The sequence below is a fragment of the Amblyomma mixtum genome, chromosome 1 (genome assembly GCF_055824585.1).
Source record: "Amblyomma mixtum isolate Tamu chromosome 1, ASM5582458v1, whole genome shotgun sequence".
NCBI classification, from domain to species: domain Eukaryota; kingdom Metazoa; phylum Arthropoda; class Arachnida; order Ixodida; family Ixodidae; genus Amblyomma; species Amblyomma mixtum.
Genome location: NC_143012.1, coordinates 256,341,460 through 256,367,912, shown reverse-complemented (window position 1 = coordinate 256,367,912; position 26,453 = coordinate 256,341,460). Strand labels below are relative to the sequence as shown.

The following is a 26,453-nucleotide window of genomic DNA, read 5'->3' as shown; positions in this document are numbered from 1 at the left end:
TCTGACTCTACTGAAAAATGAACGCTCCTTTAGGTTAGCCCCTAAGATATGAAAGAATGAATTAAAAATTTATAACCTCCACATTATGACAGATATTGTGCACACATTCAAAAGCCAATGCCAAAATTCTGTTAATGCCTCGGAAATCTGAGAAATATAAATGTCGCTAATTCCCGACAATGGGCACTTGGTCCATTTTATGCAACTACTCCGATTTTCGTTGGAGGTCAACTCTAAGGCTTCCATTCGTGATGTCCGTCGTATACAAAGAGGTGTTCTTGCTTGGACAAAGGCGCTGGTTGCATCTGTAGCGCATGTATTTCTCTGGCTATTGCAGTGTAGCCGCTTTCTTCCTGTGACGTTTTCGGGAAAGTCTGCTTTTCTTGTTGAGCATGTGTTGAACTAACACTTTCGTTGGCTTTATCAGTGCCGCTGTCGTCGTAAACGATATCATTGTAAGACGTACGGGGAGTCGGGGTCATCATTGTCGTGGTCACCCGTGCAGCAACTCACGATAAAATAGTGCGAGGAAGATGCGCATTTTAAGCACAAACTTCAACACTAGGTGCGCAGGCCGCTGAGTGAGGTTTCGACTCTCTACTGTGCGCTCTGTAGCATCACACGAATGTGTGATGCTACTCTGCATAAATGTTACAATTATTAGAAAATGAGAAATAAACAATAAGCAGTGAGAAAGCATAGTCCCAGTAAATACTAAGAAACCAACAACGCAATAAACGAACAATACACACAAGTTTGCAGGAATATCAGAATGTAGCAAAAAGCAAGGACAAGTGAACAAAACAGTAAGCAAGGACATACGGACATAAGAATAAGGTTATAATCACAGGCACATACATATTACTAGCAGCAGTAATATTACTCCGCCTGTAGTTCCCGTTCAGTCTCACAAGGAAAACACTTTCTTTCAACATCTGACAAACGCAACGGTCACCGATGCCTTCGTCTTAGTGAGGCGAAAATAACATCCCCTTCTCTGTTTTTACTTTCGTCTCAAAGTATCGAAGTACTCAAAAATATTTTTTCTTGTTTCAGGAGTGTCTTAATTACTCGTCTATCCCAGCGACAGTTATTAAGCATGTGATGTGGTTTAAAAGCAGCGCTGATATGGAGCATCTGGCAATCTTCTTATTATCGTGCAACATGCAGTACTATGAAGAGAATTTCTCGATTCTGTTTATCTTTCGTGTCTTTATTTGTTACTTCGTCCTTTTTGCACTACTGAATGCATTTTTCAATTTTCGATTTTTTCTCGTTACTCCGAATCGTCAATTCGTACAGTTATATAGCTCTAATCCATTATTGGATCATGACTATCCACTCGCTAAGGATCCTCGTATGTCTGTACGTGACTTACATGTGTACTCATTGAGAAATAAAGGAATTCAGGTAGAAATAAAGGATTTTAGGGCGCGATGCATGGAGCGAAGGCATGCAGTGCGTGGTTCGAAGTCGGCCTTGCGTTCGGGACTGGCTTAGCGTAGAATCGCGCTGGATGGAAAAAAAAAACTTTATTGTCAATAAATTGGTGTTCTTGACCCTTACGGGTCACTGGGCGCCGTGGTCGATCCTTGGTCCAGGATGCCGCACATAACTGCTGCCATCGTGGCTCGGCGCACTAGGAATCGTTGCGCTTCCTCGTCCTCGCTGGCCAGCAAGTGCTCCCACTGCATCACACTCGGGTTTATTCTTGGCTCTAAGTCTGCCTTAGGGCAGGTCCATGTGATATGTTCTAGTGTAGGTTTACCCTGACACCACGGACATTCGTCTGCATATTGTGTAGGGAAAATCTTGTGTAGTTTGTGAAGGTGTGGGTAAGTATGCCAACGGCGTTAAGAATTTTCCTCCTCGTAACGCATTTAAGCGGGATTTTGCTTTGGTCAGCTTTTCTGTATGATTTCGTTTCGGCGCAGTTAGGGAACGTTAGCGAGCTGCCGAAGCGCTCTGCATCATCGCCATCTGTGCGTCATTCGCACGATGCAGCTGCTCCGCCTCCGCGCCGCGGCGCTGCAGTCACAGCTGGGCGTTGTTTATCGCGCGCCGTCAAGGTCATTGAGGAAGGAAGGCAGGACCCCCGACCTCTCTCGTGTGCTTGGTTTGTTGTTGGTGTTCGTGTTAAACGCGGTCGCTCCGTACTGTTTGTGGCCACCTGAGATCCTTTGACGCGCGCCACGAAATGTCCGTCCGCTGGCGTCTTTGCAGTTCGCTTGGTGAGGCAGCGACGCGCGGGATCGAACCCGCCAACTCGTGCTCAGGGGAGCTTCGTAGCGAGTACTTCGATCGTTACTTCGATCGTTTACTGTTTTTCCGCATTAAAACTCCTGTTCCATTCCCTTAGTCACCCGCATTTCGACGTCACCATACCCGCTCGCAGGGTGCGTTTCTAGGCGTATGGATGAGCTTCATTTGCGAAGCGTGTCCTGGCCCGTTTTGGAAACAGTCTGTCATTACTAACTGAATACGGCGCCACGAGGTCTCCGACGCCTGCGTCGTTTTCTCGTGGATTTATAGAACCTGATTCGTTAGGTAAATGAACGAGGCGGTAATGTCGAGCGACCGTTGTCAACGATAATTTCCGCGGCCTTTCGTTATACGAGGGTAGCTTTCGCTTCAAAGAATGCACTGCGCGATACGGCTTGTTGGATGGGAGCCCTCGAGTCCTATCTCGGTGCGTGGGAACTGATAGGCACAGTTCGCGTCACTGAAGACCTCCGTTCCGACGGCTCTCGACGAGAGCTTCGAAGGGGCGTCTACGCAGAGTCTGGCGACTTCGAGCCGGCGCAGCAGCCGCGGCGCTGCACACAACTGCGCGAGGGGGCGCCGCGGTAGGCGTCGCGTCGCCAGTCGTTTCCGAGGCGGCGATCTGCGCGGTACTCAGCTGACGGCGTGTCACGTGCGGGACGCCCCTCGACGCTGCAAAAAAAAGGTCTGTGCTTACGGCTGTTTGTGCGCGTGAGAATAACGGCCGCATATATAGATCAACTTGCGATGTGGGGTTTGATCTCGCTGCGTTCGCACGGCAAAACCACAGCGAGTGGCTCACTGGGTACCAAGCGATGACCGGCGTGCCGTAACTCTTGTGACATGCGTCAGACTTGGCGCACGTGGTTTCGCGCGCGCGCTCTTGAGCTGGCTTTCAAGACGCCGTTGCGGTTCGGCGCTCTTTGCGTGTGGAGGGACCGTTCAGTTTTGCGCGCTTTTGTGGCGGAGCTGTTGCGGGTACGTGGCTGCTGTTTCGTGTACTTGGGTGCCGTCGCGTCATAGCGGGAGGGGCAAGCGAACTAATTGGGTGTCGCGCCCGCTGCCCTAATAAGCCACGCGTGAGACGCTCAGCAGCGAAATCATAAAAACGCAGACGCATCGAATGAGCGTGGTGGCCCAACAGGCAGTAGCCGCGGACGGGTCGTGGAGCGCTGGGATGTAGTACATACGCCAGTGTGAATCATGCTCCCGTGAAGCCGCGCATCTATTTCTCGCTGCCGACGAAATGGCTTCCAATTTTCAGCTTCGCCGCGAGGAGGGAGTGGTTAGCCCATGTTTGCACGTCGCTGCTAGTTTGTCTGCAAAGCAGCGCGATCACGCAGTCATAATTCTGACGAGGTCGTGACTCCTTGCGGACGTGCATATGAATCATTCCAAAAGTTCAAGCATGGAGCGTGAGTCGTTTCGATTCTGGCGCCGACCTAACACACGGGTCACTCGCCGCTATGTCGTAACTTTCTTCGCGTGCAAAGCTCGCCCGGTAATATCCTTGTCCGCCATCCTGTATAGTCGCAGCCATGTGACGATGTTCGAAGCGCGAGGCTGGTATGCAGCGAGTCCTCACAGTTTAACAGCGTATCTGACGCTCATGTAGCCTTTTAATCCCTCAGTTTCGGCACTCGCTTAGATGGTGTGGCATCACAAATAATCGAGAAGGTGTTTCTGAGCGACACAATACTCCACCACATTTAGACTCTGCTGAGAGGCACACTGCTTACCAGGGCCTTGTTCGTGCGTTCATTGGTCGTAGCTCCGCGAGTGCTCCAATGTGGTTTGACAAAGCTGGCGAATTTCTGTGGCGGACGAAAACTAGGAGGCTTCAGTCTTGGTCAGGCTATAGATACAAAAGGGTCCGATACAGGTTTCGAGAGAGCATATCAGCCCTTGCGACGACAAGTGTTATACATGTGCACCGGCGCTCGAATGATTTGCATCATGAAAGATGTGGTCACAGCGGGAGCTCAGCGCGTGTTGACATTTATCTCTCCAGCTGGCAGACGGGATGAGCATGGCTTTCTAGCGTCTATCACGGCGCATCTAACTGCCGCAAAGCGTAAACCTAGCTAAAGTTGCTGCTATTGTGTTTAGGCCACACTGTCATATATACCGGGTGTCCCAGCTAAATGTAACCAAACATTTAAAAAAGGCGAAGTGTCCTAGTCCAGTGAAACCAATTCAGGGTGGTTCATAGTCACGTGGCCTAGTCTGCAGTATTTTGTTCCCTCTTCAAAGTTAATTCATTAGTTAAGTTTAATCAGCTAACTTTTTAATTATTGACTTCAGGAAGAAAGTGTCAATGAAAAAGTTTTAGATCGCCTCGAAAAACCGCTAGTAGTGCTGTTTCCGTCAAATTACTATTTACGTAGCTTCATTTATTAGCCTTAAAAGAAAGTTGTCACGTGACCAGCTGCTCGCTTACTTCTCTGCCCCAATGTGCAGCCAAACCCTCATCGAGGAGAGGAGTTCAGAAAAAACGGATTTTATTCTTTAAGCCGCGCGTACTTGGGACGTTGAAGTGGCACAGTTGTCATGTGGAAGCTTTTTCTTATTGTGCGGGTTATGGTTAAAGGCCGGTAAAAAACTACCTTACGTAACTATTGCTTTGCTGCAAATGTCTCAGTAAGCTGTTTCTCAAAGCGATCTACAACTTTTCCATTGGTACTTTGTTCCTCAAGTCAATAATTAAAAAGTTGGTTAATTAAGCTTGACTAATTAGTCAACCTTGAAGAACGAAAAAAATACTGCAGACTAGGTCACGCGACTCTAAACAACCCTCATTTGGTCTCAGACGGCTAGGACACCCCGTGTTTTTTAAAAGCTTGGTTACATTTAGCTGGGACACCCGGTATAATAGACCTCCGCGTGCCAGAGTTGCGCTGCGAGCCGTGAGGGACAAAGCCACAAGCTTGGCTTTCTTCAGAGAGGCGTGTTATGCCTCGCTTTATCGAAAGCAGTTGCTAGAGCTGCCCAGCACTTGGGTTGCACGCGTTCTGCTCTCACAGCGCGAACTTTTTCTGCTGGCATTCGAGCCTTTGTCTGGCTCGGCTGCTCCAGTATTTCAATGCGACTGCATTACTAGTCCCAGTACGAGAAAAGCTGGTGGCGCGTGCTAGCGCCTGTACTCACAGATGGTACAGAAAATCCTAGCGATGGCAAGAAAATTAGGGTGACGTCATCAAGCGGCCGTATGACACACAATGCAAGCCTAGCACCGTCATTTCAGACTGTTTTATACATGTCGTTGTTCTGTATATACTCACCACAGGCCGACCTCAATGGGCGCCAGTTTTCCTGACTGCATTCGTACCTAAACTTTGACGAAACGCTTTGTCGTGCAGCGTTCCGAGTGATGCCATAGCATTTTTCTTTGCACGTAGCTTACATGTTAGTCAAGTTGGAGTCTAGCTTGCGACCAGCTGCCTCATATATCGAAGAAATTACGGTAGGGCTCCCGGTACCTCCGAACACGTTCCAACATTCTTCTCCGGGGCAGTGACCGCGGCCGGCCCGCGCTCTTGAGGGTCGCGCGGCGTGACCAACTGAGGGGATAAAAAGGCGGGCCCCCTCCCGGCAGTCCCGGCCAGTACGCTCTGGGCAGATCCATTCTCACGGGTGTCACTCTCGCGACAGCACGCTCTGGGAAAGTCCAGCTTTTTGAGCGTATCCCGCGGTCAACTCTCTTCCCTGCGTTCTCGTCATCTCGTACGCCCGCCGCTGCCGATCGGCTCTCCAAATACAGAACGTCCTAGGAACTACAAAGCTGTGGGAGAACTTTTTCGGCCCTGACTGTTACCTGAAGAATTATTTTTTTTGTCTGTTGTATTTTTGTTGTAAATCTCGGCTCGTACTTACTTTTTGGAAAACTTGTTTTGTCGGGATTCACTTTTGTAATTTACCGAGTCGTCTTCTGTCGTGAACTTGTCGTTGTAGCTCTTAGAGTTCTGGTTGTTATTAGCGTCATTTTAACTTCTCGCTGTAGATATCCAGTTGTTTTTTACAGAAGTGACTCCCGTGAACTTATCCGTCAATCCAGCATCGACAGACGTGCTTTACGGGTTCACCTGCCCAACTTTCAGCAGTGTCCGCAAACCTCGTTAGAGGGACGGCTGGTAACCGTGCACGGGGGATCCAGCGCCTCTGCCCACGGTTAAGGCGGAGGTTTATGACTAAGGGATTACAATCGACAGCATATGTACCTTTAATTTTATGCCTTTCCAGACACTTTACCTCTTCCCTTAAGGCGCGGTTGAGGTGTCCGCCGAGATGTGAGACAGACTACGCCAATTCCTTTCCTCAGAAACCAATTTTCGTATCAAAATTGTGATGCAACCGTTCGCCGTACAGCGTTCCGAGTGGTGTCATACGCGCGGGCGTGTGTGTGGGTGTTGTGTGAATGGGTGGGCGGGTACCAATGCACCCAGTGACAGTAATGCTTTCGTATTCCCACCCGTAAACAGTCTTAAGTGTCTCTGCAGAATTTTCATTCTCAACGTGCTCAGTTTCTAGCTCTTCAATGGCCGAGGTATAAACTTCTGCAGATTGTTTGGTGAGTCCATCTTGCCGAAGATCGCTATGAAAACGGCTTAGCTACGCGCAGGCACGTCTTCATTTTGCCTATGTTTTCCTGTGAGTGCCCAGAACTTAACAGGTAAAGTGTGAAATGGCCTGCCACACTAATATCTGCAAAATGGTTGCTCTCGCAGATGCCTCTAAGAATACAGAAAAAAGCAACCATTTCATACTTCGCGCCCTGATCCATGAACTCCGTCTTGTTACAGCGGAGTGCCAGCATTTATCATTCCTATCGAATGTTCGTTCGCGCAGCTGGTGGCAACGTCGATAGCGCTCGTGCAGGGCATGTTTACAGGCCTGAGCTCATCGACTCCATTCTGGTGAAAAGGAAGCACTCAGTGGACACCGTCACTATTCGTGATACACCTTGGTTTCGTAAGGTATCTGAGCAGAGTTCGTTGGAGGAAATGTGCTGTGGGTGTACGATTTCAAAGTGCGCTTAACTATTCTTTTTGTTGCATCGTCACAACCCGCGGACGCTGTGCTTTTGAGTGACTGTGTAGTGCCAGATGTTTGCCTGCTAACATAAGAATGAAGATAACGCGTAATAATAGGCTGCTCTTTATTGGCACTTTCTATTCCGGGGAGCATACAAAAGAACCTGTTGAGTTCATATCCTGGTGCTAACCTGTCAGCTATCGTTTTATTGCTTGCAGCCTGCGCATAGCTTTTGTAAAGGGCTTCGCCTGTAGCATTTCAGGCGGAATTACTTCTGTTGGCTCTGTTCTATCTGTAGTGCTTATTTTCAGATAGTTAATTACATCACTGTGGCGTTTCTCTTGAACACTCTAATGAGCTCCTAGTTCATCATCTGCCGACTCAATTTTTTCTGCTTTCCATTCTTGTGATTAATGAGCTCATTAATGCTACGTTCACTGACCGTCTGAAAGACACAAGTACAGCATTCTTGGACAAATTTTAAATATTGGAATATTGCAAGGTACTGTTATGGAAGTATTGATGGTAATGTCGCGTTCTTTCGATGCGTATAGCAATACCTTTCTTTAAAAGTTTTTCCATCACTTCCATCAAGTAGTTACGACTGCCATAGAAAACCAGTTTGGAACGCTTTTAAGGACAGCAAAAACGCTAATAGCAAAAAAAAAAAATATAAGCCTGCTGAGGAGAGGTCTACGGATGTGTTGATTGTTAAAGTGAAATCTCACGACATATGGAGAAACTGTGTTCTTAAACTCTTTCTCGTTGAAAAACTATTTTGTTTAGAATTTCTGGGTATGTCAGCTGTTCGGCAGCATGTAGTGAATTGTCATGCAGGCAATACATAATGGGTTTCGTATTATTTCTGAATATGCGGTCAAAAAGCACAAAAATGATGGTGGATTGGCGTAGCTAGGCCAAATGCGAATTAGGTGGGCTATAGCAGTTCGATTTTCCCTTCGGTTCCGGGGTTCAGATCCAGTGTTCACGGATGGCAGTTGTTCGGATAGAGATAATGGGTAAATGTCCATACATGCGGAGTTGGTCATTCTCTCCATTAATAGATGATCCCTGGGAGTCTTCATACCACTCCTGGCACAGTGGCGCAGCGGTCAAGCGATGCGCCACTGTTCTTCTATGGCAGATGCTGCCATCGATGGGGCTTGGGTTGGGTTGCGACCCGGGTTGCTCTTCCCGAGCAGCCTCTCACGATAAGTTGAGCTGCGCCTTACACGGTGGGCAGGCTGCATATATACGCCTTGGCAGGTTGCCCCCCACTAGGTGGTCAGGTGAGTAGCCTGCCACAAAACAAGCGTCAGACAAAGACACACAGACAAACACACAACGGCTCAGTGCAGGGAATGGTCACTATAAGTGCTGTCGCACTAAAAAACAGCGAATATCAGTGCTACAGCTGTTCGCTTAATCCCGCCTCCTTGCGACGTTAGTTATGAACGAGGCTGTTCAACTTGTAGCTGCCACAATGAAATGCATTGCATCTTAGAGAGTCTTTTGGAAGCGGGGATGCGGGCCGGCGTTCAAAAGAATACGCGTCTGCCATCTGGTCTCCGAAACAAGCATATCTCTGTAATTAAATTGAAGCAGTTCAAAACCTAGCAACAAGGTTCATTCATTCATCGTATTCTTTTGATATCAGCATATCATCCCCCAAATCCCAGTCCAGCCTACCTACCCTTGCTCATCGCCGCTATATTGCTAGTTTATGTTTGTTTCACAAGTTTTTGTACTCTGAGCTACGACAGGAACCCCACATCTGCGCACCACCACCACGCGTCTCCCTCCGCACCGGCCATCAGCAGCAAGTGTAACGACCTCGCACCCGCATCACACTTTCTTCATCTTCCCCCGGACTGCGAACGACTGGAACAGCCTTCCCCGAGAACTTGCTGCTATCACATGACAATCTCTGTTCCCCGAAACAATCACGCGTGTACTTGCTCAGTGAAAATCCCCCGCGGTGATACTACGCTGTTGTCCCGCCTGTGGCTGGGAGTGGCGTTCACAAACGCCTATTCCCATCTAATCGCAATGGCCGACTCTCCAGCTTGTGACCAGTGCGGTTGTGATGAAACGATCGGACACCTCCTCTGTGACTGCCCTCGTTTTGAGCGAGAGCGCGGTTTCCTGATTGCTACTCTGTACCGCTTGGACTCGCGTCCTCTAACAGAGTCCAACGTTCTGGGGCCTTGGATACAACCTTCCTCAGAAAGGAAAGCGGTGAAAGCACTCCTGAGATTCTTAAGGGACTCGGGGTTGTATTCCCGTCTATAATCTTCAAGTTTTCAGTGCGCCCCCTCTGTCCCCGCGACATAGTGGTTGCTGGACACCTAGAAAACTCATTTCATTGCCGCTCTTTTTCCCTTTTTCCCCTTTGTTGCCCTCCCCAAGTGTACGGTAGCCAACTGGGCATCGCCTGGTTAACCTCCCTGCCTTTCCGTCCATTTCTCTCTCTCTCTCTTTATATTTGTATAACTTACAACTTATCTGTTACTTGTTCTGTTTTACATTTCTGTGTGCCCCACCTCTTATGTAATACCCTCTAACGTGAGTCTTTAAGGTATTAAAGTGAAGTGAAGTGAAATTGGCGGTCAGTCACCCGAGTGGCACCACTATGGTTCTCCCATCTCTTAATTCGGCATCGCGGGAGCGCACTTTCTGATCGTGGCGCCGTTGCCTCAGGCGAGCTTGCTTGTGAGTGTCCTCTCGTCGCTGATGCTTTCGTTCCACTTCACAGGTGCGTACTTTGGATTTTCATCCAGTCGTCGTTCGCGGCGACGGTCGCGAAGTTCTGAGCACTGCCTCGGGCAACCCATCTTTTGTTCCACGCGGCAAACGAATGAATGACGACACGGGAATACGCCTCGAGCCATACGCGGCGATGCTGACGTCATAAAAGCGCACAGCTTAGGATTACGGGAAACCGCCACAAGCTACAAAAAAAAAAATGCTTGCTATTACGCACACCCCCCTTCCTCAGATGCATAACCACTTCTTAGAAACACTTACAGTGATTTAAGGTCTTGCGTGAATTTAAATGAATAAGCGCCTCATGCAGTGAAGGTCTGAATAGTAATCGCTTAAAAAGAATGAGCACGTGTTTTCCCTTGTGGTAGAGCGAATTTCATCAGCAGCTGGTCTTGGCCGAAGTAACTCTGGGCAATAAACCCGCGTAATCGCTTATCCACGCATTCATATCGAACACAATAGGCACCTTAAAAACAATAGACACTCTTTTACCGTTAGCGGGGTTCCAGGAGCCCGGGCGCCGTCAGTGCTCATGCGCAGATCACCTTTAGGGCGCCAGATGGCGCCAGATACCCGCTGTGCAAACGCCTCCCGCATGAGGACCAACCAGCGCGTGCGGATTGGCGGTGGGCGGGATCCCTGTACTCAACGCGGTATGCTAAATTTGTCTAATGTCGTCACAAGCACGGTCGTTTATCAACCCATAGTTGACCATTCATATGATATGCAACGACGTCACTCTTGACGTCATTGTGTTAGGAGCCGTCATCCGTTACGCCACTCCCTTCTGACCAATCAGCGTTGCACGTTGTCATGACTTCATGTGCGACGTCCATCTGGCCAATCACCGTACGTGTTGTCACTTCATTCTGAACGGTCAGCGTGACGGTTTGTAATTGTGTGGTACGACGACGCGCAATTGGGAAATGTGCCTTTAACAGCTGTCGCTGTAAATATTCAGGCAGTGTTGTCGTCACTACGCTAGGACGCAGGGATCGGGTACCAAGCTCGGTTCAAGACCTCTCCGGCACCTCTGATGCTTCATGTGGTGCCATCCGCAGCATTGACAAGTGTACAATGTATGGCACCTCCACCATGCTAAGGGGCACACCTGGAAACATCACCCCATTCCGTGGCCCGGAGGGATGGAGGTACAAGTCCCGGGGTGAACAATCATTGATTGATTGATGCAAACTTTTTTGATAGCATTTAAAGTAGGGAATATGGTGAATCAAGCGGTCGGGAACCCTTGAGCCCCGACAGCCTCCGCTGTCGAGTCCACCAGCGCCGCTTGAACGGCAGGACTAAAGCTGCGTCTCAGAGCATCCCAATGCTCCATGGTATGGATATTACTGCGTGGGATCAGTATTTGCGGACATGCCTACAGAATTTTGGTTAGGTTGGAGAGTTTGTTGCAAATCTTACACTCACTGGTGTATCGGTCGGGGTAGATGTGGCGTACATCGTGGGCTGTGGGTATGTGTTAGTCTGCAAACGGCTCCAGGCATGCTCCTGGGCCTTGGACACCGTCTTGTGTCTCGCCGAGTACGTGCGGCAGGCCAGTCGGTAGGCTTGCGTTATTTCCTGGTAGTTGATGAGAGTGTCTTTGGGCACCCTCGGCCACCTCTGTGTCCGCTGCACATTATGTGCAGCTAGTGGGGGGGGGGGGGGGGGGGGGGCCGTTCACGTCTGTGACCACTGCTGTCATCGCAAGGTAGAGGACGTGATCTGCTGAGTCTTGATGGTAGCGACAGTGCATATGTGTGCGCTTAGTCTTGATGGTGCAGATGTGTGCATCTTACTTGCCGTCTTTCCCCTCGGAGTCGGGGCGCGTATTCATGTGGATTGGGGGGACCAGGAGGCAAGCTCGGATCGTCCACGGGAGGTTGGTTTCTGGCCACTTCGTGCTTTCATGGTGAATACCAAGCTCTTGGTGGATGTGTCTGCCAGTATAGGTGGTGTTTAAGCCGGGTGTATTGTGATTGGAGCTGAGCCTCCATCATTTCTTCGATCGTGTTGTGGAGGCCTAGCGTTAAGAGCTTATCCGTAGAAGTGCTCTTGGGGCAGTCTGTAGGGCACTTTTGCATGCCCCTCGGGTGAGACGGTTAAGTTTGTCTCGTTCGGTGGCATATGGTTTCATAGGCGGCCACGTAGTTGATGCGGCTCAGGACGAAGGCGTGGACGAGCCGGGTTAGGTTCGCGAATTCCTCCATGCCGGCGTGGCAGTTTGAGATGGGGTGTATGAGACAGGTGGATTCCTCGGTGGCTCCCATCAGCTTAAGCAATGTCTCAGCATCTATAGAGCCGGTGCTGGTGACCAGGGCGAGGGATCACGAGGAATTGGGTGCGTAAGGATCCAATAAAGGAGGTTTGGGACATGATCGCTTTTAGATCTTTACACTGAATAGAATGAATTCAGTACAGTTCGATTAAATGTTATTAGAATGGGTTATGTAATTATCAAATTAATACTTACGCGCATGGTCGAACAAGATATCCGCCCGGCCGGATGGAACAACCTCAAAATATTTTCACTCTTTATACAAAAAAAAGGAATGAAAGTGACCGTACGCAAACTCCAATTGTAAACCGAATTTCAGCGGAAGCTGGAGTGGGGCGAAATTCCCAGGCGAGTAAGAGTGTTTTTTAGCTCTGGGTACTAATGTGGGATGTCTGTTGCGTTTATGCAGCCTCACTTGCGTTACAGTTGAGAGCATTTTTCTAAGAGTGTTGAAGAAGCTGGATGCCACACGCAGTCATGAGATCGGGGGCGGGAGAGGGGGAAGGGGTGAGGTGGGGAAAGCGGCTGCGCGCCGGAGGAGGGTCATTCCTCTAATTCTCTCGCTGGCTGGTGCGGCGGCCGAGCGGCGGGCTCTGCTTAAGCTGCGCTGTGCTTGAAAAAAATTATTTCCTTGCGCTTTTAGCCCATCCTAGCCCAGCATAATTCTTTGGCGGCACACATAGGCCGCAGATGAGTCTTAGGCGAGAATATACCTATCTATTTGGATCTCGGGAAAAGAACAACTAAAGTAAGATGGTGCACTTCCGGTGGCTGTTGGGCCTCCGCCTGGTTGCTTTGGACTTCTATTAATGGCAGGCATAAACAGAGTGTACGTGTTCTGTTTAGGCGGCGGCGAAGAGCCGCGTACAGCTACAGCTTGTTACAGCTTGCCAAGAAGAAACGCAGTCCAAGCCTTCATATCACGGTGAAGAAATGCAGCTGGAAGCAAAGAAATACACCAAAGACAAAAATATATGGAAGCTGAATCTACAAATGATAATGTTACATAAAATCAGGGAAATCAGTGAATACCCGAATGTATTGTCACTGAACGCGATGCTCTTAAATTCCGCCAAATGCTGTCATTGCACTTGAAATCCCAATGTGGGTAACTGTTGCCTTTGCGTTTTATTTTTATGTTATGATTGTTTGAGCTACTACTGCACCTGTCTGCCTGATTTATAACCGTGTTTTTCTTTTTTTCTCTTCCCCAACCAACGATTGTTTCACTGTATACTTTTTTTTCACTGTATACTTTTTTTCACTGTTTTTTTTTCTTCACTGTTTTACTGTATTTTTTTGTATATGTATTTTTTTTACCTAATAATGTCATTACTTGCCTCGATGTTCGCCCCCCTTATGTAATACCCCGCCAGGGGTCTTTAAGGGCCAATAAATGATGATGATGATGAAATGCGACGACAGTAAAAGGAAATGAGTTGCTGGGTGAAAACCAATACAATTTAGCTTGTATTTAGTTTGTATATCGAGATGTCCTTCTCATCATCTGTTTTGCTGCAAACCTTCCAAGCGTTGAGCGATAAACCACTCTGGCCATGCCGTTGCGTTTAAGGGTCAATGATTCGTTTCACCGGCAAACAACTTGTATTCGCCTCATGCGAGCCGTACATGCATGCAAGTTGCATGCATGTACCGAGGCGGCCGGATGCTCAAATCACGGCTACTTACGATACGTTTGATGTCACCCGTTTGGGGACATTTTTTCCTACTTCGCAAATCGGGACGTTTTTTCAGGGGATGAATGTTCCGGGGACATTTTTTCCGGGGACGTTCTTCCTGGGGACATTTTTTCCGGCTCCCGGTTATCAGGCAACAACTGACTGTTTTCTATCCTAAACTGAGCACACTGTTTACAAAGGTGCCAGGAAATTTCCATGGAATTCTTACAGGAAATCTTCTTTTCAACGAGCTAAAATGCGATCATACGGCCGTATGTGTTGATTTCACTTGAAACCCGCAAATGACCACCACCAACCAGCAGGTGACTCGTTCGTCGCTTTCATCCATTTTAACTTCAAATTTCACAGCAGTGAAATCAGTAAATGCGTCTTTTCATGGCGAACAAGCGTAAGCAAGGCACCGAAACGCACACAGCTGTCTGCTGACTTTTATTAACAATTAAAATTTCTTGGAGATGTCCTCATTGCACCTTTAAAGAACCGCCGGTGGCCGAAATTAATCTTAATCTAAAGACCCCCCCTACGTACTATCAGGTTTCGGTGGGCCTACTCGTGTTATCTTCCATTGTTTAGACGGTCAGCGATTCGAGGAGAAGCTGTCTCCCTCGATGGAGACTTTATCTCTGCTCACGCGGTGATAGCGTTTACGGGCGTGCTGTGCTTGCGCACATAACCGTGTTTGCTCATATCGCGTGGGTGCTGTTGTTGCTGTGGAAAGCTTTCCTGTTTAGCCAATCTAAGCATTGTTGTCGTCCATGCAGGGAATGCCTTAATCCAAGCCGGCGAACTTATCTCTGTCTTATCGGTTTTTCACATTCCCTGCCTTGCTTGTTAACGAGCAGCAGCCAGACCTTATCTTCTCAAAACAAAAGATGAAAATTCGTTGACGCTGTAGACCACAGAATTCCATGCATCAAATTCCGATTGCAAGCCTGAGAAACAAGGGCCCATATTTTCTAACGACCATTCCCTTTCTATTTCATTTGACCCTTTGTCATTGGTCGCTGCTTCCGGTGGCTTAGGCTGTAGGAGAGGTCGTCATGCTGGCCGCGGCAGACGCACGTACCCCCTTTGCCAGAAGTAACCGAGCAACAGGTTTTTGCTTCTAAACCGCATAACGGAGCATTTACATCAGCCCTGAAGACCGAACGGTGCCATAATGCAAGGGCAAGGTCTCACCTTTCTTTACACAGAATCAGAGCTTAAGGGCTGTCATGAGAGCTTCGCTACGTGGCTAAGAAACAAACCTAGTAGAACGTTGAGTTGGGCGAGTTGGTATAGGTTCATGGTTGAAAAACAGCGCACAAAAGACTAGACACAAGAGTAAACTTGCTTGTCCTGTCGTCGCCTTTACTCTTGTGTCTAGTCTTTTGTGCGCTCTTTTTCAACCATGAAGAAACAAACCACCTGTGCCGTTTTACTTTTGGCAAAGACTGTACATTATTACGGGGGGGGGGGGGGGGGGATTAGCCCAGCAGCAGACGGTACAGGCCGCAGTCAGAAGGCACACCAAACCAAATCACCCCAGCACAAACTGCCACGTCCTCATCGTCGTAAACTGCCGAGCGTCCAAACAACGTCGTCTTCGTATCGCGACTATGCACCGCCTGCTTGCATAAACGCGCCCCGCGCTCATGTCGCACTGGTGGACTTGAGCCGACGGCGACGAATGGCGTAGCACAACGACGCGTGTGACACGCCTGACGTTGATTTTCGGCGCTAATCGAAACTGGTTGGTGGATCGTGCCTTAGTGGAGGGCTCCGTAGTAGGATGCCGTAATGGAGGGCTCCGGATGACTTATTATCTACTTGAGCCTCATAGAGCAGCAAGACGGAAAGGGGCCGCGGTAGAAGGTGCACTGAATTTTCGAGATCCGCTCCCCCTCTTATTTTGCCGATCCTCAAAAAGCGTAGAAAAGCACTCATATGCCATTTGTTTGAGCGACAAGAGCTGTGTACTGAAACTAAAGCCACGCGGTTTTCTTATCTGAGAGCGCGGCTTATACAAGAATCACTGCCTCTGGCTGAAAGGAAAGAAGAGCGATTTTTGCAGTGCGCGCAGCGACTTCCTTCAGAAGCACAGCACTCCGGAGGCGTCAAATCGCACACCCCACTTGCTGCCCGTTTATTTTTATTATATAGGTAGGTAGGGCGAGGGTGCAGGCTTACGTCAGCCCGGTTACACTCGCAGCAGGAGCGCATGAGTAGGGGCTAGCGAGGGCCAGCACCGGCGACTATACAGCGCCGCAGTTGTGGCGGGCTGTTCGGTTACTTTTGGCAAAGACTGTGCAGCCGCAAGTAAAGAACAGTTAACACAAGTAATCAATCACTGGCGCGAAGTAATCTCCTCTCACGACGCCGTGGTTCACGAAAACGCCGATAACGAGAATGGTGAGCCTTCCCCAATCCTCAGTCTCGCGAGAGGTTCAGTAGAATGTCATCGCCTGCAAGGAATTCTTTTCTTTTTCTCTCTTTGTTTCGCACAGCCGGTCGTCGGTCGCCTGTGCTAATCATTTTTACTCGCCACTGTAGTATTCACACCTAGGCAATTTGTCGATGGACTTGCTTTCGAACATTCCCGGCGAGTTACGCTGGCGACGCCAGACATTGACGGCGTCCAGATGCCGGTGCGGTCAGGCTGTCTTTCTTTACTATATGGAAGTTCTTCAAGTTGAGCTCTCTTGGCAACCACTTTTAATTGTGAGGCGGCTATGGAATATTGTAAGATACTGTTATGAGCATATTGATGGGAATGTCCTAAACTTCCGATCAGTAGCAAAATCTTGGTTTAAAAGTTTATTCTGCATTGGACCAGGTTAAGAGTGCCATACAGAAAACCGAAAGGTATGAGTTTTTGACAATAAACAGAATAAAACTACAAGCGTACCGAGAAGGGATCTGCGGATTTATTGATTGTTAGGGCGCAATTTTACGATTTAGGAAAAAATTGCATTCATAGACAACTTCCTGTTGTAAAAATGGGCTTGTCCAGAATTTCTGGACATGTAAATATCGCACCGATATTACTTCACTGGAAGGTGAAGTGCTTGTGTGCTCACAAGAGTGGCAGGTAACGCACTAGGCCACATAATTCACTTCGTTTTTTCGCTTACGTTGCCACTCACTCGCACCCAGCACGCGGCTGCCTTCACTCGGCATGAAATAGTCCTAACGCATGATCTCTTCGTCGCCTGCGTGAGGAAATGCGGTCCGAAAATTCCAAACAGGAGGGCTCTAAAGGTGTGTGGGGCACTCGTTCTTCGATGGCAACAAGCACAGGGTTGGCAGACAAAGCTTTCGGGCGTACAAACACTGAATAAGAGAGCATATATGTGCACGAAACGACACATCTGGCTGCAAAGGCCGATACTGCCAATCTCCAGTCGTCCCCTAAGGCCTTTGATATAAGCGTCCTTGCTGAGCAGTGGACTATCTTCGGAATCAATGAGAAATGTGGCAGGGATTCTTTAGTTCTATCGCCAGTGTGCCAAGTCGCTGTCACGGTTGCTATGCTTGAAATATATGAAACCAGCATGAATTGGTTCTTAACTTTAGGTTTTGCAGTAATTAAGGGGCTCCATTAGCTGGAATCTGTGAGTGCATATAATTGGACGGGTTGATAAGACTCAATTTTTTACATCGCGGAAGACGCAGGCAGTGAAATTCGAGGCTGCATGCTCGAGCAGGGTAAAGGCAGCGTGTTAGTACCAATGGTATACTGTATTACTGGAAACAAGCACTGTAATGGCGACAGAGCCTCCCGATTATACTGTGTTTGTGTATTTTTGTGTCCTGTATAAAAAACAAAAGAAATTTGCGTATTCGAAGATAGATCAGGGGCTCATGAATTTTTTTCCAGCGTATATGTAACACGAATTTTCAATATTCCAAAACGTTAAAGAACATAGACAAGATGACAAAAGAGATTATCGAAGCTACTGAAATCAAAAAGCGTTGTTCCGTTTGGGTTAATTTAATTAGAGCTCCATCTGCCTCTATTCCTCATTAATAAAATCTGTTTTTTGCTTCCGCTTACGTTTGTCTTGTTAGTGATGTTGCGCGATTCTCAACGCATATGTGTACTTCGCGGTCGGTGTCTCATAGTTTTGGTTCCCTTGTTTTGGTTTTTTTTTTTTGTAACATGCTGGCATATACTTATAGGAGTGACGATCCGTATAAACTGACAGCCGTGTCAGCGCAGACTTACGTCCTTTGTTTTTAGTCCTTTGTTCCTTTGTCGTTGGGCTGGTTCACCATCAAGAATGCTTTCACTTTTTTTTTTCTGCCTTTTGTCTATCAGAGACACTCCGAAATGAGAAATACGGGGGTAATTCGTCTCATACAAAGGGGCGCAGCAGTGTCTTGACATTGCCCGCAGTCGCTCAGCCGCTCCGTCTTCTTGTTCAGCATGACGGGAAGAAATGTGCTTCGTGCAGAGCCAATTTTTATCGTTTGCGAGAGTCACGGACATCTGAGTGAACCAGCGACTGCTTTCTTCTTCCGCATCTCGCGGAAAAACGAGCTCTGCCGCATTTTTTTTTTATTTTCTTGTGAACGCCAGAAGTAACCGAGAACGTCAAGGCATGCTTCCTTTCGCACGTCAAGATGAAAGAAACGGCTGATATAAACTTTAACTTCTAAGGCGCCATAACCCAGGCACGCAGCCAGGATTTTTTTTCGAGGGGGGGGGGGGGGGGGGGGCAAGATAGTTTCTTGTACCCTGCTTGGGAGGGGGGGGGGGGGGGGGGGGGGGGCTTGCTGGCCATTACGTGGGACCAACAATAGTACTGTCGAAGCAATTGCGGGGGATGGGTTTTCACTTCTGTGTGTGGGAGGGGGGATACACGCCTGCCATAACCATCCCCGGAAGTAATCGTTTATAAGTTAGCCTCATGCTCGAGCCGACACGGAGACACCGACCATCGCTGTTACGTCAGTTCCGCGGAGAGGTGGAAAAATGCAGGCCTTGTTTATCTGCAGAAGAGATTAGTACTGCGCGAATGGGACAGGACAGGATAACAAGGAACACAGATGACAACAGAGGCGCAGAGGAACACAGAAGACAACACTGTGTTGAGGAATACGTCTGTGTTCCTCGTTCTCCTGTCCTGACCCATTCGCGCAGTACTAATCTCTTCTGCAATGAACCAGCTAGCCCGCAAGAACGTTCTACTTGTTTGTCTACGTGGCATTCACTGAATGCGCTTGCCAGGTGGAGGCTAGCGGCGGCGCCACTGCCGCACCGGCCGTGCCGTCGATTGGCCGCTTCTTTTCCCACCTATGGTTGCTTTCGTCACGACTGACGTCACGACCAATTGAAACGGAAACGAAATATAAAGTTGCAAAATACGGCTCGAGGTCTCGAATGTGAGCGATGGAGACATCTGTCGACGTGGTTTACAGTCATCGCAGACACTTGCGTCAGTCGGGCCTGGCTCAGTAACGTGAATCACCGGCGTTGATCAGTTCGCTGTGAATCTTCCCACTAACTGGCAGCTTTCTGAGTGACAACGTATGCCTCCTAGCACTCGGCGCTCAATTGCATACGTACGCACTACTGTTTCCGGTCCTTCATTGGACGCCGTAACCATGGGTATGCACGCCCAACTATGATCAGCTAGAGGGTGACATAGGGTCACTGCGGTGTGTAGTCGCTGTCCGAAAGTGCGGGAGCAAATAACTCAGTCGTCTTGGCCACGTGTAATGCTGCACCAGAACAGGTCTATGATTTCACAAGCGACCCAAAAATAGTGAAGACGAGAGGTCTGTTTGGAAAGTAATTAAAGGTTATTCCTTAATACTGTTCTATTGAAATGAGTTCTCAAAATTAATATCCATCTCTGTTTAACGCTTGCGAATGTATACAACGTTTCTAGTGCTCCCGCTTTTCTTGGCAGCCTTGTCGGAAATCTTCAACTGCGACGGTCGAAAAAGGTTTAAATTTATACTCGGCACCATAGTTTCTATAAACTTTTGAGGTTTTAAAGAAACCACGCCAGTCTCCGGCTTCGTCTCCCGGTTAGTTTTCAGTAATGGCACCCACAGCCCCAACCCGACTTTCCTTCACATGGCATGCCCAGTACGGGATATATAGCAATGTCAGTTTGAAGCACTGGGACAATGCTTTCCAGACAAAATTCAAACAGCCTGTGATGTGAGAATCGCTTTCGTGTGGTCACGAAGAAGGCACGAAGTCGCAACCTCGCCAAGGATGCGTACAATTCTGCTTTTCAAATTATCGAGAAACTTCACGTCAAAACTCTTAAGCTGACGTTTAACTTCGTGGCACTACCCCCGAGCAAACGATTTCCTTAGGGTTAAAAACGGGAAGAGCAATGATTCCAATCTTTATTTGCTCATGGAGAATTCTCGCACTGAGTTAACAAGGCTGTGTATGGTGTCCAGCGGCTTCCCTCTTCTTGTCGGGGTGTCTCGCAATAGCCCAGAATTCGAATCGCCAACGATCGTGCAACTGAAATATGGACTTGCGACAAGGAATTAAGTTAGAGGAGATTCGTCAACTGCGAGTACTTTTGTGAAAATGGACAGCTGTGGACAAGAGTTTGAGGGATGAGGGCTCAAGAAAAAAAAAATGTTATTCCAGCAGACGGAGCATGCATGTCCCCTAAAGTTTCTATTCGTTTCAGGGACCTGCTTTTCCTGACTTCGTGGGAATAAATGTTTTCCTACGATGGCGCATCCTTCAAACTTCTTTCCATGAATGCAATGAAAAAGTCAGAATAAAGCGTCACGAAAGCTATACCCAGTACGTCACTTCGCTTCACAGATGTTCTTGTGCTCGCTGAAAGCAAAGGAGAGAATTCTGATGCAAACTTGTCCCCTTTTATGGAAGGCCAGAGCTTGTAATATTTCCCGCGTAACTACTGCATCGCTCAAACCGGCCCGTGTAATGATGAGAGCATGATGGAGCACGCGCCAGCTCTAAAGGGAACTCCGTCGGCACACTTGGCACTCAACCTCGGGGATCTTGAGTGCAGCGTCTGTTTTGTTGGCGTCGGGATCCTTCAAAAGAGGAAAGTTTCACGTGGGCCGTCGACGAATAGGGCCAAGCTTGCATCAGCTTTTTGTGCACTTCTTTGAGCACCAAAGTAACGTGCCTGCTCTGCCCAGTTACGCATTTAACAAGTTTCTGATTATGTTTTTTGCTGGCATTTTCGCCCATAACTTTTACGTTGCTCAATTAAACGCAGTTGATAGTTCAGCTCCTTGTCTCGCCTGCCCTTCCTTATCTAGTGTTCTGATTTCATCCGATATTACCTGATTTCAACAAGTGCCAAGTAGCTTAGTTTCAGTGCGTCCGAGATTCATCGTGGAATCTGGCTGAGCTCCCGAACAGCACAACTGGTTGTAACCCATTTTGAAGCAGAATTTTCTGCATTCCGTTGTTCCATCATCCACCTTGCATTTTCAGAGTGTTCGCATGGCACCAAACACGACCAAAAGGGATCCTAAAGTAAGGATTCAAGCGTAACTGTGCACCTCGTGGCATCTCTTGCTGTGCAAAAAGCCCACGGGAGCAATATCTAATTCCCGTTACTTTGCGGACAGCGTGCCCTGCGGGCGTCGCTCCGTTCCGATTTTACGGACCAATTTCTTCGCTTTCTAGCCGCGCAGGCTAGGTATAGCAGGCATCACGGATATGGCCCGCTGCTCCTGTCGATTCCAGGCGCTGCGTCCACGCTGAAGGGAAACCAATTTTTCACGCTGCACCCTTTGTTCAACTTTTGTCCTAGGTGGTTCTCAGGTTTTTTTTTTTTTTTGGGGGGGGGGGGGAGGGGGCGGGGGATAGAAACAGGGGCCCGCAGTTTGGATCAACAAAATCTCGACAAACGGCGAGCGATGGCTGAACGCTTGGCTGCCGCTCGCCAGATTAGTGTGGTTGGCACAGTGATGGGCGCGAGCCTTACGAATCGCTCTTACGTGAGGAGAATGTGGATGGCTTGGTTTGATAGAGCACAGTGTGGTAGCCTAACCCGGTTTGAAAGCTTCGTTCTGGCCGAACCGGAGCACTGAACTTTCCCCGCCGGCACGGAGTAAGGTATTGCGCAGTGCAAAAGGACCCGCTGAGCTGATGCATTTCATTCAGTCTTCTTGCAAAAATGAAGGGTGTTGGACGGTTTCAACCTCAGTAAATTAAGCCTGAAGCGACCACCTTCAAATCGCGCGTGCGCTATGGGCGCGATGCACTATACACGCAATTATCCGTTAATTGATTTGCACGTGTGATTTAGCATGCCCGCTGCATTGCCTGCAGGGTCATCGGCCGTTCTTCGCACATGGGTCACTGCGAAGAAGGGAACGCGATGGCAGCGGCGGTCGTCTGCGCCTTCTGCCTTTTGCTGGCCAGCCCAGGTGAGAGCAGGAATGAAATAGTTTTTTTTGTTGATTGTGTTTCTGTAACCGCGAGATAACTGCGATCTGTTCTTTCATGAACATCTGCTCATGGATAAAGGTGCACCTATAGAAACGCTTTCCGTCAAATAAAACCTTACAAAAGTTAGCCCGCTTCGTACTTGTCTGTTGTTGTTGTTGTGTTGTTGTGACTGAGAGAAGGATGAAAAGGAAATTGCACGGGCCTGCCTACTGGCTCCAGCCGAGCAACCACCGCTGCCACGTGCAGATAGAGGAGAGTTAAAAGATCAGAGGAAAGAGAAAAAGGAAAGAAAAGACGCGCGTCGCAGCAACACGGACGCTGCTGAAAAAACAGCATGTCTCCGGCTCGCGCCCCTGTTTTATTGAAATTGAAATTGGTTTTAAGGAAAGTAATTGACGCAGTAAACCGGGCCGTAAGTGAAGAGATAAAGGACGCAGTGAAAGAAGAAAGGAAGAAAGATGTCCCTGTTTTATCCTCATGAACACGAAATGGAACGTTTAGTTATCGCTCAAGAGCCCGTTTCGTTTTTACTTTTACAAAAAGCATCATAGGTATCATTCATGCAGAATAAAAGTGCATAGCAAAAAGCAATACAACTCGTTTTTCAGCTGCATATTCCTGAAGCATAATCGTTGGTTTCGTGAAGATCAGTCATTCCCTTTCATATTTCTTTGACTTGTACTCTGCTTTACTCACTCGTCGTGAAGCAGTGCAGCTGTTTCTTTGTTGCAGTACTCAGCGTTAGAGCCCCATTTCTCATCTTCACGCTGGAGCTGCATCTGTTGTGGCTCATCTGGATAGAGTCCTACAAAGTAGCATTCGACATTAGTTTTCACGTGCGCGGTGTAGTTGCCGCTGGCTATCTCCTAGTGGATGGCTCAAGGGGGCTTGCAAGGGCGTTCGTGCGTATGTGCGCAGGAGGGGGAAGGAGGGGCTGGTGAGGAAAGCGTACGTGCTCATGCATCAGAATCCGTGCTTCTACGGTAGCCCGCCGCTATGTTTGTGGACGCCAAAGCCTCCATTGTGCCCTTACGTTTTTTTTTTCTTTACTATAGAGAAAGAGAAGGAGGACACCTGCGCTTTAAATGACGGCAATCATTAGCAGTTTTCTTAGTCCAGTTTGGTATAGCAATTTATCTCCTGCGGTTTCGCACTTCATCATGATGATGATGATGTTTTATTTGATTATAAAAGGAGCCATTCTAGCCCTGTGTTTCAGGACAGCTTCCTGCAATAAATCCTTTATAATTGTCAGTTGTATGTCATTTTTCTGGATTTAAGTGTAAGTGCTCGACGACATTTGTGCACTATCAATTTCTGATTTTGCATCGGCAATTGAGTCGTAGCGTTGTATGGTGTTATGTGCAGCGCTTATATTTGTAACCCTTGTCATGTACCCTTTTAAGCTTGGGATTGTACCACAGTTTATGTACCCACTCCTGGTATAGTCCCTACAATGGGGCTGCAGTATCTTCAAATAAATAAATAAATAAATAAATAAATGTGTAGTGGCATACAAGGAATTCGTTGAATGGAATGGGAAGTGCACGGAATAACGGCCAACAAAAAATTTCTCAGGCGAAAGGTCCAGCGCCTAGCATTTGGTTTGACGAATGCCGGAAACGCGACCTCCACCGTTCCGAGAATTCACAAATGGATAAGGTGCGATACTACGCCCGATTCTGGCTGGGGAACGTGTGGTGTTGTGTTGATGAGATGACGTTGAACCGTGTCCTTCACGAGGGGCACGTGAATAGTGCTTTTCTCAAAACCAAATCGATTACGAAGAACGTAGCTAAAAACTGAATCAAATAAGAATAGAATATTTTCACGACAACTACGTATAAGCCATGGCCTCTGAGATCAGGCATTAAGACAGGATTTGCTAAACCTTCCTTAGCCCTGCCGCACTCTCGGAGGCCGTTGATTGCGGCAGCTGGCTGTCCGGTGTCGGAGTTGGCCTATATTTTTTTAACGGTCATAGAATAAAATTGCGTACAGCCTGATTCCAACTTCGTGCCACTTATTCGTAAGGTATTCAAAAACTGCAACGTATCCATTGGTATCGATTAATTCTGAAAATGCACTATTTGATTCGTTCAGCAACGTAGAATAGGAGAATATTCGCTATTCCAAAGTCTCGAATATCCCCACCCTTTACGCTTTCTTTGTTGTTTCAGGCAGCGCTTGGGACCTGCACGTGTCAACGCAAGACATAAGTATACCGCTCGGAAACGATGGAGGGTTCTTCATATACCTCGAGTTAGTACCGCTTTTCAGTTATTGGGATTTTCTTTTTCGTGCCTATTTTCTCTCCTTGCTCGGCTCAGTTCTGACTCCCTCAAAAAAAGAAATAAGCTGCATCATAAGTTCAAGTTATAGCTTTTGGACAGCAGCAAGAGCACGACGTGGCGAAACACGGTTCGAGTTCAGAACAATTTGCTTTGCGTAAGGACGCACAAGTAAAGCATGAACACTTGCGACGTGCGCAGCCTGAAGTTAGAGCGTATTGCAGGTGTTCCATAAATTTACCGAGTCCTTTCGTTACTGTACTGCGTCATTGTTCAGTGCCCACACGGAGGGCGCAAATGCCTTCAACTTTGACGCTTGCAAACAGCTGGCTCTATGCAGTAGTCTTAGGGCTCCTACATTAAGTTATTATCCTTAGAGGAAAAATGTTCCGTATATACGTGGTAGTTAAATATGTGTAGAACCCTTCGTTTTCGAGTTGCATTTTTCCGGATCTTTTTTTTTTTTTTCGAGAGGGGGGGAGGGGGGAGCGGTAAAAATCAGGGCGATATGTTTTTACTTCAAATTCTAAAATATTCAGCAAAAAAGTTCGACAATTCAGGTTTTTTCCTACCAATTCGGGTCTGTAGTGTTTTCAGATAAATAAGTTACTATCACGTTATCAGTTTTTTTTTTACCAAATAGGATGTTTCTTCCATAGACCATTTATTACTATAATATCGTCGCCTGCATCACTATCTTTCGCGCAGCACTTCCAATTCCGTGCAACATCTGCCTCCTTTTGAACACTGCGGAAACATTCGTTATCGCAGGGACCATTTTTAACGCACCAGTCTCTCGGAGCAGGACTTTATTAGCGTGTGGATACAATGGTGCCAATAATTAGGACGTGAGCAGGCGTTTTACGGCCTCTCGTATCCAAAACGTGCTTTAAAAACTTTTCAAATTAAACCGCAGCATGAGTAACTACTTTCAAAAGCTTTACAATCGACGGTTAACTGAGAACCTTCTGGAATTAGCCTAAGGTATTCACTAACTTTCGCACTGCGTATTCAGCTTTGTGCACTAGAAAAATACTTGCTCTTGAAAGCGCATTTCACCTCCTAGAACGGAAACTTAAGAAGGATGTTGAAAGCCCGGTAAACCGTACTGGCAATTAGCGCCTGAAGAGGTATTCGCTGCTGTTTGTTTTGCTACTGCATATTTCTGTTCTGTGTTTAAAAAGCTAGCTCTCTGTTTGTGCTTGATAAATTTATTATTATGTTTTCATTCTCGTTACTCTTACTCCTAGCATGGCCGACATGTCTGTGTTTATGTTTTCTTATTTGAAAATAGTACATGCCGATACTCTTATCTCGGCTCTCCCTAACACTGTACAAGGCTATTTCTATTCTTTTTTTTCTTTGTTGCAGCCTAAAATAAGAAATCGCTTGATCTTGTCTTATAAGTTGTAAAATCGCGTGCAGCCAACTGAGTTCCCTTGCGGCAGCCATGGCCTGGTCGGACCGTCTCTTGTGTTGATTTTCTTTTTCATCCGAAACAAAGCTCATCTTTCCTGCTGTAGCTCTCAGCCTGAATTTATACTTGTTTGGAAAGCGACTAGAATCTTGGCCGAGGAATATATGTATATGTGCAAGTTTTCAGGTTCCGTTGTTTATTTCGTTGTTTTACCTATAACGGTGCACAGGGCCTTGAAAACGACAGAGTGGATGAAGATATGCCGAAGTATACGTATTAAATAAATTATTATCAAAAGCATTTGGCAGAA

The 26,453-nt window shown here is 47.7% G+C and overlaps 1 protein-coding gene across 1 annotated transcript in view; it reads left to right on the top strand.

Annotated features, from left to right (window-relative positions):
* The first annotated feature begins 2,795 nt into the window (after nucleotides 1-2,795).
* Nucleotides 2,796-26,453, top strand: part of LOC149371534 (cystinosin homolog) — a 45,326-nt gene continuing 21,668 nt past the window's right edge. Inside the window, exons 1-3 of the mRNA XM_089565792.1 lie at nucleotides 2,796-2,945; nucleotides 22,315-22,413; nucleotides 24,616-24,697. Of these exons, the coding sequence (XP_089421918.1) occupies nucleotides 22,338-22,413; nucleotides 24,616-24,697 (158 nt within the window). The 5' untranslated portion in view covers nucleotides 2,796-2,945; nucleotides 22,315-22,337. The remainder of the gene's footprint in view (nucleotides 2,946-22,314; nucleotides 22,414-24,615; nucleotides 24,698-26,453) is intronic.